Source organism: Elephas maximus, chromosome 24 (assembly GCF_024166365.1).
Source record: "Elephas maximus indicus isolate mEleMax1 chromosome 24, mEleMax1 primary haplotype, whole genome shotgun sequence".
NCBI classification, from domain to species: Eukaryota; Metazoa; Chordata; class Mammalia; order Proboscidea; family Elephantidae; genus Elephas; species Elephas maximus.
The window spans coordinates 627,407-644,617 of record NC_064842.1 but is presented as its reverse complement, the minus strand read 5'-3'; the positions used below and the strand labels follow the sequence as shown (position 1 = coordinate 644,617).

The 17,211-nt window shown below is 44.3% G+C and overlaps 2 protein-coding genes across 2 annotated transcripts in view; one reads left to right on the top strand and one right to left on the bottom strand.

The window, feature by feature from the left end:
• Window positions 1-3,043, bottom strand: part of DTL (denticleless E3 ubiquitin protein ligase homolog) — a 43,273-nt gene extending 40,230 nt beyond the window's left edge. Inside the window, exon 1 of the mRNA XM_049868530.1 lies at window positions 2,871-3,043. Within this exon, the coding sequence (XP_049724487.1) occupies window positions 2,871-2,922 (52 nt within the window). The 5' untranslated portion in view covers window positions 2,923-3,043. The remainder of the gene's footprint in view (window positions 1-2,870) is intronic.
• A 178-nt stretch (window positions 3,044-3,221) lies between these two features.
• INTS7 (integrator complex subunit 7) overlaps window positions 3,222-17,211 on the top strand; it is a 113,854-nt gene continuing 99,864 nt past the window's right edge. The window contains exon 1 of the mRNA XM_049867985.1: window positions 3,222-3,467. Within this exon, the coding sequence (XP_049723942.1) occupies window positions 3,374-3,467 (94 nt within the window). The 5' untranslated portion in view covers window positions 3,222-3,373. The remainder of the gene's footprint in view (window positions 3,468-17,211) is intronic.

The window sequence follows — 17,211 nt, the reverse complement described above, 5'->3', positions numbered from 1 at the left end:
TGAAAATTACTCCTTGATGGGTGTATTACAGGGATCTTCACAGAAGTGACGTTTTACCTGGACTGGTTCCCCCATCTGATTCCCTGTCTTTCAGGACCTCTTCCCTGAACCCCCTGAGTAGGATGGGGGCCTTTAGTAGAACAGTAGTGTTCCCCCAAAATGCCTCAGGCAAAATTTCCTCTATCATTGCTTATGATATTGTTTTTTAAAAGTATGTGTGTTATTTCTGCATTCTGTCTCTTAGAACTTGTTTTTAATTACATAAGTAATGTATGAATGCATTCTACAGGCAGTCCCCTGTTGTTCATAGGGTCGTTACAGGTCAGAACCGACTTAAAGGCTCCTAACAACAACAGATACATTTAAAAAGGGATATAACATTTTAATTTTAAATGTCAGTATTCACAATATCAAAATTTATATTTTTTGTATCTGTTTAAACTTAAGATAAAAAATTTTGATACCAATTTAAAAATGCACAGGAGTGATCAGATTTCCATTCTTGAAAATATTTCTGGCAGCAATCTGGAGAATAAACTGGAGGGGGGAAACTAAAAGGCCACTTGGGAGACGTAAGAGTCCAGATAAGACGGTATTAGGGCCCAACTCAGGGAAATACCGTGGTAAGGAAAGAACAGGTCTAAGATGGAGCGAAGAGGCAGAATCGATGGTGATAGAGAAGACAGGACAGAGTCCAGAGGCTTCACAGAATCTTTTTGAATGTATATAGTAAAGATAGAGGAGTCTTGGATGATTTCAAAGTTTCTGGCTAGGAAGACTGGTTTAAAATAATGAGCCCAATCCCTAAATTAGGTAATACAGCAGGTTTTGGGGAAAACAGTTCAGTTTTGGGCATCTGAGTTTGAGATGATCATGGAACCAAATATCTGGGTGAAGATGTCCACACAGCTTTTATAGGAATGGGTCTAAAGCATAGGGGAGGGAAACTGTAGCAGTGGAAGAGGCCCTGGTTATGACACTGAGCATCTAATAGAGTAAGTGGAAGAAGAAAACGAGCCAAGGATGGAACACTAACACTGAAGGGGTAAGGAAAACAAGACAGTCCTGTAAATTTCAGTGTTTAACGTATAGCAGGAGTCCCTGGGTGGTGCAGTTAACGCGCTTGGCTGCTAATCAAAAGGCTGGTGGTTCGAGCCCACCCAGAGGTGCTTTTGAAAAAAGGCCTGGCGATCTACTTTCAAAAAAGCAGCCGTTAAAACCCTATGGAGCACAGTTCTATTCTGACACACATGGGGTTGCCATGAGGCAGAATCGACCATTCAGCCAGCAACTGGTGGTTAACAGGTAGCAATGAATGAATTCTTGTGAATTGGAGAAAGAAAGGGAGAGGAAGAAGTAGACAGATAGACTGGAGAATTAGGAGAATATTTGTGGCAAGATAGAGGGGCTTGCCTCAGGTCACACAGATAGCAAGGAGAGGAGCTGGAATTAAAACTCAGTCTAACTCCAAAGACAGAGCTCTTCATCACTGTGCTGCCCTACCTACCGATCGTGACACAGAGGTCAGAGAAATTTCTCATGTAAGGTCCTAGGAGAGATAGTAAGCAGGGAATTTAGAAAACAGCCAAAAAAAAATATTTAAGAGGGAAGTTAGTAGGGATGGTATGTAGTGTTAGACTGGTAGCGGGAAGCTGAGGGGCTGCTCCTCAGTCTCCCTCCCAACATCCTTTTCCTAGACCTTCCTCTTAAATACAGAAAGTTCCCTTCTCAGGTTCTTTCCTTTTCGTTTTCCACAGAGTTTCAAGGGGAAGGAAGACCTTCCAGTGTAGTCAACATTAAAATATGTGACATTTAATTTGTCTAAGTCTAGCCTAGGTAGCAACTCCCTTATCAGTTTAAGTTTCATACAGAAAGTTTTAGACACCGAACTCCAAGTTCAAAACTCTTGCTGACAATGTTTTATAAGGAATCGAAAGAGCTGTAGAGAATAAGTTGGATTTCTACATAATATGGAAAGACATCCAAGTTATACCGTTAAAATGAAAAACAAAACATTTTTATCTCATTTCCGTAAATAACAATACATATTACCACTGGCATAAAAAAACACCCAAAATACTATACTTCAACCATCAACAGTGGTCCTCTCTGGGGGATGTTCTGATTACGGAGATCTTTCATTCTATAATTTCGAGTTTTTATGAACATGTAATAATCAGGAAAAAAAAAAAAAAAGACAACTTTTGACCTTCTAGAAGCACATGGTCTAACTTTTCTGCTTGAGCAAGTTCCTTAGCAGCGCGTCCCACTCATTCGTGGATCATCTAGACATCGGTTCTAGGACCAATGGATGAGTTAACGCACACGCGCCGCGCACGTTGTCCAACGCCAGCACCTCAGTTAACGCTGCACACAGCTGTGGGGGGCGCCGCGCACGTTGTCCAACGCCAGCACCTCAGTTAACGCTGCACACAGCTGTGGGGGGCGCCGCGCACGTTGTCCAACGCCAGCACCTCAGTTAACGCTGCACACAGCTGTGGGGGGCGCCGCGCACGTTGTCCAACGCCAGCACCTCAGTTAACGCTGCACACAGCTGTGGGGGGCGCCGCGCACGTTGTCCAACGCCAGCACCTCAGTTAACGCTGCACACAGCTGTGGGGGGCGCCGCGCACGTTGTCCAACGCCAGCACCTCAGTTAACGCGCGCCACAGGCGCGAGGCCGTAAAGCGCCCCGGGGGTCAGTCAGTTAGCTCCCCGCCCCTCCGGCCCGCCCCGAGGCGCTGAAAGCACCTTTCCTCAGCAGCCCGCGCGAAGGCTCTGCTGGCGCCGCGGGACACTCGCCGGGCCCGGGTGTCGTGTTTCGGGGAGGTGACCCCCAGCCACGAGCGGCGGTTAGGACCGTTACTCACCATTTCTCGGGACGCCAAGCTGGGGCTGGCGGAGCACCAAACTGAAGAGCATCTGGGCCAGAGGAAGACGCGCAGTTGAAGAAAAGGCTCTGAAATGCCCTAGGTCCCGCAGAAACCGCAGCCTGCACCCCAAGAACAAGACCAGGCGCTGCCTTCCACTCCCGCCACTGCAGGCTCCAGCCACCAAACTCCGCGCCAAACTGACGTCACGCTCTCTGATTGGCTCCCGCCGTGGCGTCATGGCGCCGCAGAGTCACTTCCCCCTCCGGAGCCCCGCCTCCTCTTCGCCGGTCCGCGGGAACCCAGAATTCAAGAGCCCCTTGAGCGCCTGCGCGGGGGGTCGAAGAGGCGCTGGCGAACCGGGGGATGGCCAGGGCGCATGCGTAACACGGCTTGCCAGCGCGCGGAGGGAAAATCCGCGAGAAGGCGGTGAAGGAAGATGGCGGGGTTGGGGCAGGGTTTGCGGCCTTTCTGAATAGGCTAGTCAAGTAACTATTCAGGTCATGGCGTCAAACTCAACTAAGTCTTTCCTGGCAGATGCCGGCTATGGCGAACAGGAGCTAGATGCGAACTCCGCCCTTATGGAACTGGACAAAGGTATGGGAAGGAGAGGGGGAGCCGGCTGAACGCATGAGAGGGAAGTGGCGCCCCCAGGTGGCGGGAGCCTCGGGAGAGGCGGCGGGAGCGCGTGAGAGGGCAGTGGCGCCCCCAGGTGGCGGGAGCCTCGGGAGAGGCGGCGGGAGCGCGTGAGAGGGCAGTGGCGCCCCCAGGTGGCGGGAGCCTCGGGAGAGGCGGCGGGAGCGCGTGAGAGGGAAGTGGCGCCCCCAGGTGGCGGGAGCCTCGGGAGAGGCGGCGGGAGCGCGTGAGAGGGAAGTGGCGCCCCCAGGTGGCGGGAGCCTCGGGAGAGGCGGCGGGAGCGCGTGAGAGGGCAGTGGCGCCCCCAGGTGGCGGGAGCCTCGGGAGAGGCGGCGGGAGCGCGTGAGAGGGAAGTGGCGCCCCCAGGTGGCGGGAGCCTCGGGAGAGGCGGCGGGAGCGCGTGAGAGGGCAGTGGCGCCCCCAGGTGGCGGGAGCCTCGGGAGAGGCGGCGGGAGCGCGTGAGAGGGAAGTGGCGCCCCCAGGTGGCGGGAGCCTCGGGAGAGGCGGCGGGAGCGCGTGAGAGGGAAGTGGCGCCCCCAGGTGGCGGGAGCCTCGGGAGAGGCGGCGGGAGCGCGTGAGAGGGAAGTGGCGCCCCCAGGTGGCGGGAGCCTCGGGAGAGGCGGCGGGAGCGCGTGAGAGGGAAGTGGCGCCCCCAGGTGGCGGGAGCCTCGGGAGAGGCGGCGGGAGCGCGTGAGAGGGAAGTGGCGCCCCCAGGTGGCGGGAGCCTCGGGAGAGGCGGCGGGAGCGCGTGAGAGGGAAGTGGCGCCCCCAGGTGGCGGGAGCCTCGGGAGAGGCGGCGGGAGCGCGTGAGAGGGAAGTGGCGCCCCCAGGTGGCGGGAGCCTCGGGAGAGGCGGCGGGAGCGGGCCGGGGTGGCCGAGGGCTTCGGCGGCTGGTGGGAACCAGAGGAAGGCTGCAGGGTCGCCCTGTTGGCCTTGACCGCATAGCTGGCTGTCTTACCGGCGAGCTCTCGTCATGGGCATTTTGGCCACTTGAGGGGACGATCCCCTGGTTTTCCAAGCACTGAAAATGGCTCGTTTCTAAAAATGCTAAGGTGAAATTATTTTTTGATATGTTCAGTTGAGCCCAGGTTTTCATGAAGGGTGCCGAAGAATAATCTTGCGCCAGCGCTGTGAAGATTGAGTGGGTCTCCGTAACTCCTTGCTGCGTGCGGGATGCCACGCAGCTTAAACTCGGGAAGGCTTGGTCTCCCCCGTCCCCGCAAACGGGCTCCCCGAGCCGTTTCCTAGGCGACCGGGCGGGGGCGGGCTTCCTAGGGTGGAAGGAGGAGCTTTGGGTGCCCTGAGTTCAAGTTCAGTGCTGCAGGCTTCATCGTCACGGACAGGTACCTTACTTCACCTAGCCTCGGTTTATCGGCGTGGGAAGGGGGTGCAGGTACTAATGAGAAACTTGTTCCACTGCACTTGAGGAATTTTTATTGTGTAGGAAAAGCATATTTTGCAGCTGATACAGTTAATTCTTGATTATCCGCAGCCAGTGTGTAATGTACTGAGAATTGGACCGTGAGTCAGAAGGATCTGCCTGTAAGTCCCCTCTGAGCCGACTTGGACATGTCTATTAACTTCTTTGGAACTCCTTTTTTGATTTTCTTTTCTTGTTTTGCTTGTTCTTTAACCTGTAAACATTTTTAGTAGGTTGACTAGATAAGAGTTTCTCACACTTTTTTTCTCTTTTGGCATTTACCTCCTTTTTATCAATATAAAAACGTCACAACGCCCCAATGGACTGTTCCTTTGCTTGAGTCTCAGTATCTTTATCCATCTTCTCTAGCCAAGAAAATGTTTAGCTTTGCTTTCGATTACCAAAGCTATAAGTCTTTCCCCTGAAATATTAAATTGTAATATTAAACATGTTTTTTAAACACTACACAGTCTTTCCCTCTCCATCCTGATAGGCTTTTCTCCCTTATTCCCCAGTGTGAGTTGTGGGTCTTGTGCTGTCTGATACACAGCTGGCCTTGTCCCATGCTGACAGCAGGACAGTGTTTGTACAGCCGGGATCAGGATGGGGCACTGAAGAAATGAGAAATCTAGAATTATTTAATTTCTGAAAATTTGCAGTTGTGGTAGAAATAACAACTAAATTTTCTCTTAAAGAACAGTTGAAATAGGAATACTTTAGGTCAGTAAGGAATAAGTGGATGGCTACTGACTGTTCAGCTGGAAACCAGATGTCAGCCCTCGATCCTTAGTGTTTATGTTCAGTTCTCCCAGCAGTGCCCTGGGGAGTATTGTACAGATGAATCTCAGACTCAGAAAGATAACTTGTCCAAGATAAGTACAAAACTCTTGTTCTTTTTCACCTCACCATGCTGTACCTTTGAAAGCTGTTAGAAAATTAAACTGCAGAAATAGTTTCATTAGACTATATAGTATTTTAAATATTGAATCATTTCGTTTTTTACCTATTAACAATGTTTTATGTTTTGTGAGCCAAAGGTCATAGTCAGAAGGCTACAAGTTCCAACTTTTTGTTTTCCAGAATGTAGTCCGAGGAATACTGTTTATGAAGTATTTAAAAATCCCTGTCTCTCTCTCTCTCTAACACACGTGCACACACACACATCTTATTTGATCAGCAGTTAACAAATGAAGATCAGTAGACTCATTTTTACATATGACTGAGTGCTATATCTTGTGACTTACAAAGGGAATTATTAAGCATTTCTAAGAGTTGGTATTCACAGGCTGAAATTAGTATTCTAAGAAATGTGGATAATGCACGATATTCCATGTATCCTACTATGTACATTTACAGGCAGAATTTCTGAAAATTGGGGGAAGGGTGCTTTATTATTAATTCATTATCAGTTGAGCGGACTGTCATTTCAGTTGTTTTTATTCCTGCTTTTTAAATGTAAATTACCGAGGCTTTGTCCTTATCAATTTAGTGAGCTTTGGGTTATCAGAGAGGTAGCTGCCATCAAATCGACACCAATCATGGCGACCTTATGTACAACAGAATGAAATGTTGCCTGGTCCTGCACCATCCTTACCATCACTGTCATGGTCGAGTCTGTCATTGTGGTTGCCATGCCAGTCCATCTCACCAAGGGTCTCCCTCACCCACCCTCTACTTCACTAAATGTGATATCCTCCTCCCATGGTTAATCCTCGTTATGAGACATCAAAGCAATCGAGTCAGACAGTGATCTGTTATGATCCATAAGGTTTTCATTGACTAATTTTTAGACATAGATTGCCAGGCTTTTCCTCCAAGTCTGTTTTAGGCTGGAAGTTGTGCTGAAATCTGTCCCCCTGCCGTGCCGGCAGCAGTCGTGGTTGTGTTCTTAGTGTACAGTGGTCGCAGCAATGGCTGCAACATCCCTGGATGACAGCAGAGCTAATTGTAGCATCTGGTACTCATGGTGTCAGAATCTTTTGATGAGGGCATTCTTCTTCAGGTTGGATGTAGCTAGCAGCGGAACCCCTCTTAGGTCAGGATTTGATGGACTGAGCTCCTGTTTTGGGGTCCTTAGCTTAGTCTTGAGTCGAAATTGGCTTTAGAGCAAGCAAGATGGGTACCACAGCCTCCCCAGCCTACGGTTATCGCTGAGGCCATAAAGCACTTCTCTGCCCTCTTGCACCCAGGTCCTGTCTGTCAGCGCCAACCTAAGACTCTTTCTCCTAAGACTGTTACATCAGAAAATAAACCAGAGATTTATTACTATTTGGTTCATTTATCCTATGGCTCTGTTAGAGGAATGGGGGTTTATTTTATCTTAGATAAAATTAAGCAATACTAGAAATCAGAACATGTCTCTGACCATATCAAGATTATCTTTGGTACATTTTAGACCGGCACATTTATTAAATCAGTGTGGCCTGTGACTTTGTTTTCTAAGGGAAGATAAAACGTGGTCATATCGGTAGGGGAGTCTCCCCACACATGGGCTATTCCTGCTTTATCTTTTTCCCAACCAAGGTAAATTCGTTACAGAAGGAGCTTTACCATCCTTTGCATTTAACTCGACAACTGGCAGTGAGAAGCGGAGGAAAAAAGTCCTCTTACTGTGGATTTTCCCAACAGCCCCTGCCCCCGTGCGTGCACGTGAGCGCACATCTTCTGTTCCTTCTCCCTTCCTCTCACCTCCCATCCTCAGCCCTTGCTTTCCTTCTTCTGCCCTTCCCTGTGTCCTTTGCTGCCCTATCTGCTTGTCGCTTCACCCTGGTTTCATATCGGGCTTTTAGAAAAGTCTTCCTCAGGCTACAGGAGCCACTGCCTGTGACTTAGAACGTCCCGACCACACTGCCTGTTTGGTGGGAAGACTCTTCTAGAGTCTCAGAGTGTGTGAGAGGGGGAGGGGGAGGACAAGAACAAGGGATCAGACAAAGAAGGGGCATGTTCCCAATATCCCAATCAGGAATTTCAATTAACTTGAGTTAATTTTCCTGTAGAAGCTTCTGTCAGTGGTTTATTCTGTAAGTGGTTATTAGGTTCTAGACTGCTGTGCGTGCTGGTGAATTGTTGTAGCTCCTGTGAGGAAATACGTTTCAAGTATTCAATAACTGACTTGAGTGTATTTACAGAACATAACCGGTTAGTAAGTTGTAGCAACTGCCAGTGCACACTTAGTTTAGTCTTTTGTATTGAAACAGTGGCACCCAGATAAAGCCTTCATGTGAACATATCCCTTGTCGTTTTTTAACAACAGCAGAAATTACTGAACAAAGATTTATTTATTCCTTCTGCAGATATAATCCACATTTTTGTGAATGGTAAAGTACTAGAAGGGAATATTCGAAGCTGGTGCTATTAACTTCATATCAAAGTATTCTTTTTTTTTTCTTAATAGATTTTATTATGCCAGTTGACTTAGATGTCCTCTGAAACCATTTGCCCATGATACGCTGGCTTTCAAAGCGTTCAGTTTATTCAGGAACCTTCTTTGCTTTTGGTTTAGTCCAGTTGTGCTGACCTCTCCTGTACTGCGTGTTGTCTTTCCCTTCACCTGAAATAGTTCTTATCTACTCTCTAATTAGTGAATGCCCCCTCCCTCCCTTTTCCCTCTCTCCCCTCTCTCGGGACCATCAAAGAATATGCTCTTCTCAGTTTAAACTATTTCTGGAGTTCTTATAATAGTGGCCTTACACAATATTTGTCCTTTCCCAGCTTACTAATTTCACTCAGCACAGTGCCTTCCGGGTTTCTCCACGTTATGAAATGTTTCAGGGATTCATCGTTGTTCTTTATCCACGCATAGTACTCTGTTATGTGAATATACCATAATTCATTTATCCATTCATCCGTTGATGGGCACCTTGGCTGCTTCCGTCTTTTTGCTATTGTAAACAGTGTTGCAGTGAACAAAAAAACAAACATGGTGTGCATATATCTGTTCGTGTAAAGGCTCATATTTCTCTAGGATATATTCCAAGGAGTGGGATTGCTGAATTGTATGGTAGTTGTTCTATTTCCAGCTTTTTAAGGAAGCGCCAAATCGATTTCCAAAGTGGTTGTACCATTTGACATTCCCACCAGCAGTGTATAAGTGTTCCAGTCTCTCCACAACCTCTCCAACATTTATTATTTTGTGTTTTTTGGATTAATGTCAGCCTTGTTGGAGCGAGATGAAACCTCGTTGTAATTTTGATTTGCATTTCTTTAATGCCTAACGATCGTGAGTATTTCCTCATGTTTCTGTTAGCTGCCTGAATGTCTTCTTTAGTGAAGTGTCTGTTCATATCCTTTGCCCACTTTTTAATTGGGTTATTTGTTTTTTTGTAGTTGAATTTTTGCAGTATCATGTAGATCTTAGAGATCAGGCACTGATCGGAAATGCCATAGCTAAAAACTTTTTCCCAGTCTGTAGATCATCTTTTTACTCTTTTGGTGAAGTCTTTGGATGAGCATAACCCAACCCACTGCCATCGAGTCAATTCTGACTCATAGCGGATGAGCATAGGTGTTTGATTTTTAGGAGCTCCCAGTTATCTATTCTTCTGCATTGTTAGTAATATTTTGTATACCGTTTATGCCATTTTTAGGGCTCCTAATGTTGTTCCTATTTTTTCTTCCATGATCCTTATTGTTTTAGATTTTCTATTTAGGTCTTTGATCCATTTTGAGCTTGTTTTTTTGTGCATGGAGTGAGGTATGGGTCTTGTTTCATTGGCCTTCTCTGCATTGATTGATAAACATGTGGTTCTTGTCTTTTATTTTATTTATATGATGGATTATATTGATTGTTTTTCTAATGTTGAACAACCCTGCATACCTGGTATGAAACCCACTTGGTCATGGTGAATTATTTTTTTGATATGTTGTTGAATTCTATTGGGCTTGAATTTTGTTGAGGAGTTTTGCATCTAAGTTCATAAGGGATACAGGTCTATAATTTTCTTTTTTTTGTGATGTCTTTACTTGGTTTTGGTATCAGGGATATGCTGGGTTCATAAAATGAGTTTGGGAGTCTGTTGTAATATCGCCCATCTCATTTCTTATTCGGGTTATTTGCTTCCTCTCCTGTTTTTCTTTTGTCAGTTTGGCCAGTAGTTTATCAATTTTGTTAATTTTTTCTAAGAACCAGTTTTTAGTCTTCTTAACTCTTTCAGTTGTTTTCCTGTTTCCTATTTCATTTAGTTCAGCTCTAATTTTTATTATTTGTTTTCTTCTGGTGCCTGAGGGTTTCTTTTGTTGCTCTCTTTCTATTTGTTCAAGTTGTAGGGATAATTCTTTGATTCTGGCCCTTTCTTCTTTTTGTGTGTGTGCATTTTTTGATATAAATTGACCTCTGAGTACTGCTTTTGCTGTGTCCCAAAGGTTCTGATAGGAAGTGTTTTCATTCTCATTGGATTCTGTGAATTTTTTTATTCCATCCTTAATGTCTTCTAGAACCCAGTCTTTTTTGAGCAGGGTGTTGTTCAGTTTCCAAGTGTTTGATTTCTTTTCCCTGCTTTTCCTGTTATTGATTTTCACTTTTATGGCCTTATGGTCAGAGAACATGCTTTGTAATATTTCAGTGTTTTGGATTCTGCTAAGGCTTGCTTTATGACCTAATATGTGGTCTCTTCTAGAGAATGCTCCATGTGCACTAGAAAAGAAAGTATACTTGGCTGCTGTTGGGTGGAGTGTTCTGTATATAAGGTCAGATTGGTTGATTGTGGCATTTAGATCTTCCGTGTCTTTATTGAGCTTCTTTCTGGTTGTCCTGTCCTTCACTGAAAGTGGTGTGTTGAAGCCTCCTACTATTATTGTGGAGCTGTCTATCTTACTTTTCAATGCTGATAGAGTTTGTTTTATGTATCTTGCAGCCCTGTCATTGGGTGCATAAATACTTAATATGGTTCTATCTTCTTGGTATATTGTCCCTTTAATCATTATATAGTGTCCTTCCTTATCCTTTATGATGGATTAACTTTAAAGTCTATTTTGTCAGAAATTAATATTGCCACTCCTGCTCTGTTTGGATTGTTGTTTGCTTGATATATTTTTTTCTGTCCTTTCAGTTTCAGTTTGTTTGCATCTCTGAGTCTAAGGTGTGTCTCTTGTAGGCAGCATATAGATGGATCGTGGTTTTGTATCCATTCTGCCACTCTCTGTCTCTTTATTGGTGCATTTAGTCCATTAACATTCAGCGTAATTATAGATAGGTATGAGTTTAGTGCTGTCATTTTGATGTCTTCTTTTGTGTGTTGTTGACAGTTTCTTTTTCCCACTTAATTTTTTTGTGTGTGCTGAGTAGTTTATATATTGCCTTTTCCTCTTATTTGTTGTTGTTGAATTTGTTTCTGATGAGTCTCTATTTTTTTCTTGTAGATTATTTTAGTGAGTAGGATAGTTAATCTTCTTTGTGATTACCTTAGTATTTACCCCTGTTTTTCTGAGTTTAAACCTGACTTTTATTTCTTTATATTCCCTTGTCTTCCTCTCCATATGAAAGGTCTATGACTACATTTCTTGCTCCTTCTTTATTATTTTAATGTGGTTTTCTTTTAAACAATAACATCGTTGTTTCCCTGTTTTGAGCATTTTTTTTTTTATCTTGATTTATTTTTGTGATTCCCTATCTGGGTTGACATCTGATTGCTCTGTCCAGTGTTCTAGTCTTCAGTTGATACCTGATATTGATTTTCTAACCAAAGAATTCCCTTTAGTATTTCTTGTAGTTTTGGTTTGGTTTTTACGAAATCCCTAAACTTCTGTTTATCTGGAAGTGTCCTAATTTCACCTTCATATTTGAGAGATGGTTTTGCTGGATATATGATTCTTGGCTGGCAGTTTTTTTCCTTCAAAACTTCATTTAAGTCATCCAATTGCCTTCTTGCCTGCATCTTTCTGCTGAGTAGTCTGAGCTTATTCTTACTGACTGTCCTTTGTAGGTGACTTTTCCTTTACCCCTAGCTGCTCTTAAAATTCTCTCTTTATCTTTGGTTTTGGCAAGTTTGATTATGTCTTTGTGACTTTCTTTTAAAATCTACCTTACGTGGAGTTGGATGAGCATCTTGGATTGATATCTTCTCATCTTTTACATTATCAGGGAAGTTTTCTGCCAACAAATCTTCAACAATCCTCTCTGTATTTTCTGTTATCCCTCCCTGTTCTGGTACTTCAATCACTCGTAGGTTATTTCTCGATAGAGTCCCACATGATTCTTAAGGTTTCTTCATTTTTTTTTTTTAATTCTTGTGATTTTTCATAAAAAGCACTTGGTGCCAAGTGGTTTATCTTCAAGGTCTCCAATTCTGTCTTCTTCCCGCTTGATTCTGCTCCTTTAACTTTCTATTGAGGTGTCTAATTTTGTAATTTTATTGTTAATCTTCTCAATTTCTGATTGGTGTCTCTCTATGGATTCTTGCAGCTTATTAAATTTTTCATTATGTTCCTGGATAATCTTTTTTGTTTCTTCAGTTGCTTTATATCTGTGTTCCTTGGCTTGGTCTGCGTATTGCCTCATTTCCTTCCTGATGTCTTGAAGGATTGTATTTGTTAAGCTTTTGTATTCTGCCTCTGGTAATTCCAGGAAGGCACTTTAACCTAAAAGATCCCTGGATTCTTTGTTTTGAGAGCTTGTTGAGGCGATCATGGTCTGTTTCTTTATGTGGTTTGATATTGACTGTTGTCTCCGAGCCATCTATAAGTTACTGTGTTAGTTTATGTTTGCCTACTGTATCCCAGTTTCTTGCTTTGTTTTGTTTTGATATGCCCAAATGGGTTGCTTGAGTGAGCTAGCTTGATTATTTTCGCCTTTGGCGCTCTGATGTCCCGTCCCCAGATGGCTAGAGCTGTTACCAGGTATATCGGTCTAGGAGTCCATTCACTTTTCTTGTGTGGATTCAGCTTAGGTGTCCAGGTAGCTGTTCATCAAGTGTTTAGTACAGGCTCTGCCCTACAGTCTCAGAGGGGCAGGGGTGTTTGGTGCAGGTACTGGTATCTGATTGCAGCAGGAGGTCATGCTCTGAACAAGGCAGGGGGCTGAGAACTGTCCCTCGAGTGTCTCTGAGGAAAGCATGTCCGTATTCCGTGGAGCGTGCAGGTGGGTGGGTTCTGCAGATGGACCATGGGCACCCAGTGCTTTTAGTTCTAATAACTGGAAGGTACCAGTTATCCTTGGACCCCCGTCATGGGACTGGGTGACCTGAGAGGATCACCAGTCCTTAGGCCCCTGATGTGGGTGGGTGAGGACCCTGTTTAATAGCCAAAGCAGTGTCAGACATCAAACGCCCACCTCTCCATCACACAGCTTAAACAGTTGCAGTCTGCCAGCAAGGGCCTGTTCTCCTGGAATAGGCCCACACAGGCCCATGCAGGGGGGAAAGTTATTCAGAGGCCATGGACCATTTATGCCTGGACAGGAGCCGCTTCTGTCCTGAGCTCCTTGGGTTAGTGGAGCTGGCAAATTATCTTTCCCCCCGTTGGGAATTTATTCCTTCTCCAAGTCTGGGAGCATGTCTTAGGGTGCTCAAATGGGCCTATCTCTGGGCCAGGGAAATTAAGAGCCAGTGAAGCCGGCTTGGGCATGGAGGGCACAGTAAAATATACACCAGTACTTAGCTTTTGATGAGAGTGCCGTTCTTCTGTGGTTCCGGAGGTGTCAGTAGGCTGTGTGACTGGCTGCTTCCCCCTGAGGAAACTGAGGCCGAACGCTAGTACCAGCCCATCACCGCACATCTGCTCCAGGGAGTGGTGCCTGAGGGCTCCTGGTGATTCAGGTCTGGCAACTCCTCTCCACTTCTGAACAGTCTCACTCTCCCCATGCCACTTAGTCTGGTTTTTTACTTCGCCTTTGATGTTCAAGGCTCCTAGCTTGTCATAAATATAATCATTTCACTTCATTTTTCGGGTCTTTGTTTTAAGAGGGATCACCAGAAGCATCTGGTTTTTCTGCCATCTTGGCCCCGCCTCAAAGTATTCATTCTTAATGACTTTTTTTTTTTTAAGATGGAACGTTAACTCTGTTTTTTTAATTTTTGAAATTGGGTTTATTGGAGTATATTTAAGTTATGCTTTCAAGTTGGTATGCTTTTAAAGGTTTACTTTTCAAGTGTACAGTTTGATGAGTTTTGACAAGTGTATGCAGTCATGAATCCACCATCTTAATCAAGACGTGGAATACTTCCTTTACCCCAAAAAGTTTCCTCGTGCTTCTTTATAGATAGCACTCTCTCCCCAGCCCCTGGCAGCTGCTGGTCTGTTTTCTGCCCCTATGATTTTGCCTTTTCCAGAATCTCATAAATGGAATTTTGGATCTGGCTTCCTTTACTTAGTATAAGGATTTTGAGATCTAACCATGTTGTATGAATCAGCAGTTGGTTCTTTTTTATTGCTGAGCAGTATTCCATTGTATGGATATGCCACAATTTGTGTATTCATTTACCATTTGATGGACATTTGAGTTATTTCCAGTTTGGGGCTACTATGAATAATACTTCTGTGAACACTTGTATACAGATCTTTATGTGGACATAGGTTTTCATATCACTTGGGTAAATACTGAAAATTCATTTCACTTGGATAACATTGCGAACAATGGGAATTCCAGAACGCTTAATCGTGCTCATGAGGAACTTGTACGTAGACCAAGAGGAAGCCATTCAAAGAGAACAAGGAGATACTGCCTGGTTTAAAATTGGGAAAGGTGCATCAAGGTTGTATCCTTTCAGCACACTTAGATTCAGTCTGCCTGCTGAGCAAATAATCCGAGAAGCTGCACTACAAGAAGAGTAATGTGGCATCAGGATTGGAGAAAGACTCACTGACAACCTGCATTATGCAGATGACACAGCCTTGCTTGCTGAAAGTGAAGAGGTCTTAAAGCACTTACTGATGAATATCAAAGACCACAGCCTTCAGTATGGATTACACCTCAATGTAAAGAAAACAAAACTCCTTACAACTGAAGCAATAAGCAACATCTTGATAATCAGAAAATTTGAAGTTGTCAAGGATTTCATTTTACTTGGATCCATAGTCTACGCCAATGGAAGCAACAGTTAAGAAATCAAACCATGAAAGACCTCTTTAAAGTGTTCAAAAGCAAAGATGTCACCTTGAAGACTAAGGTGCGCCTAACCCACGGCATGGTATTTTCAGTCATTTTGTGTGCGTGCAAAAGCTGGACAGTGAATAAGGAAGACTGAAGAAAAACTGATGCCTTTGAATTATAGTGTTGGTGAAGAATACTGAATATACCATGGACTGCCAGAAGAACGAATAAGTCTGTCTTGGAAGAAGTACAACCAGAATGCTCCTTAGAAGCGAGGATGGCAAGACTTCCATCTCACATACTTAGGACACATTACCAGGAGGGCCCAGTCCCTGGAGAAGGACATCATGCTTGGTAAAGTAGAGGGTCAAAGAAAACGAGGAAGACACTCAACGAGATGGATCGACACAGTGGCTGCAGCAGTGGGCTCAAGCATAGCAATGATTGTGAGGATGGTGCAGGACTGGGCATGTTTCATTCTGTTGGTCATAGGGTCACTATGCATTGGGATCAACTTGGAGGCACCTAACAGCAGCAACAAATATCCAGTAGGAATTCCTAGTGGTGCAAGTGGTTCAATAGTCAGCTGCTCACCGTAAAATTGGTGGTTTGAGCCTACCCAGTGGCTCCGCGGGAGAAAAACCTGGCAATCTGCTTCCATAGAGATTACAACCAATAAAACCCTGTGGGCAGTTCTACTCCGTCCCATGGCATCACTGTGAATCACAGCTTACTAGATGGCAGCTAACAACAACAACAGATATCTAAAAGTGAGATTTCCAAGTGTACGCTATATATATGTTTACCTTACAAGAAACGGCTAGACTGTTTTGAAAGTAACTGAAGTTTTACGCCCCCCCCCACAACATGTGAGAGTTACACTTGCTTCGCATCCTCATTAACGCTGAGTTTTGTAAGCATTTTTAGATATTTGCCATCCTAGTGGGCGTGTAGTAGCATCCTACTGTGATTTTTAACTTGCATTTCCTGCTTACTTCGCAGTGCTGAGCGTTTGTTCATAAGCTTGTGTGCTGCCCGTATTTCCTCTTTACTGAAGTTTCTCTTCAGATCTTTTGCCCATTTGAAAAATTGGGTTGTTTGTCTTATTACTCATTTTAAGAATTATGGATGAAGCCTTTTGTCAGGTATGTGTTTTGTAAATATTTTCTTCCAGTATGTGCCTTGTCATTTTATTTTCTTGACGGTATTTATTGAAGAACAGATGATCTAAATTTTGATGGAGTTCAGCTTACCAACTTTTTTTTTTTTAATGGTTTGTGCGTTTGTATTTTATTTAAGAATTCTTTGCCTAACCTAAGATCATAAAGTTTTCTCCGTCTTTTCTTATATTAGGTTTATGGCTCATATTGAGTTAATTTTTTACGTGTGGTACAGGTTAAGTGTTGAGGTTCGTATTTTGTTGGTAGGTGTCTGTTTGTTACAGAACCATGCATTGAAAAGATTGTCCACTCCACAGTGGAGTATCTTGGCACTTTCTTAGATCAGAGACTTGAGACCTTTCCTGTATTAGGAAATATAAGCATTTAATGTTGTGAATGATCCATGAAGCACTCCTGTCTCAGTCACCTAGTGCTGCCATCACAGAAATGCCTCAGGTGGATGGCTTTAACAAAGAGACGTTTATTCCCTCTTGGTCCAGTGGGCTAGAAGTCTGAATTCAGGGCGTCAGTTCCAGGAGAAGGCTTTCTCTCTCTGTCATTTCTGGGGGAAGGTCCTTGTCATCAATCTTCTCCTGGTCTAGTTGCTTCTCAGCGCAGGAACCTCAGGTCCAAAGGGCGCTCTGCTCCTGGTGCTTTGCTCCTGGCACTGCTTTCTTGGTGGTATGAGGTCCCCAACTCCCTGCTTGCTTCCCTTTCCTTTTTATCTCTTGAGAGATAAAAGGTGGTACAGGCCTCATCCCAGGGAAACTGCCTTTACGTTGGATCAGGGAAATGACCTGGTAAGGGTGTTAACAATCCCACCCTAATCCTCTTTAACATGAAATTATAGTCACAAAATGGAGGACAACCGCACAATACTGGGAACCATGGCCTGACCAAGTTCATACACATATTTTTGGGGGACATAGTTCAATCCGTGACAACTGCTTTAGCTCCATTCCACAGATTGTGCTTTCATTTTCATTCAAAATATTTTTCTAATTTCTCTCCTAATTTCTTCTTTGGCCCATGAGTTACTTAGAAGTATGTTGTTTAATTTCTGAGTATTTGGGAATTTTCTAGGTATCTTTCTCATTGACT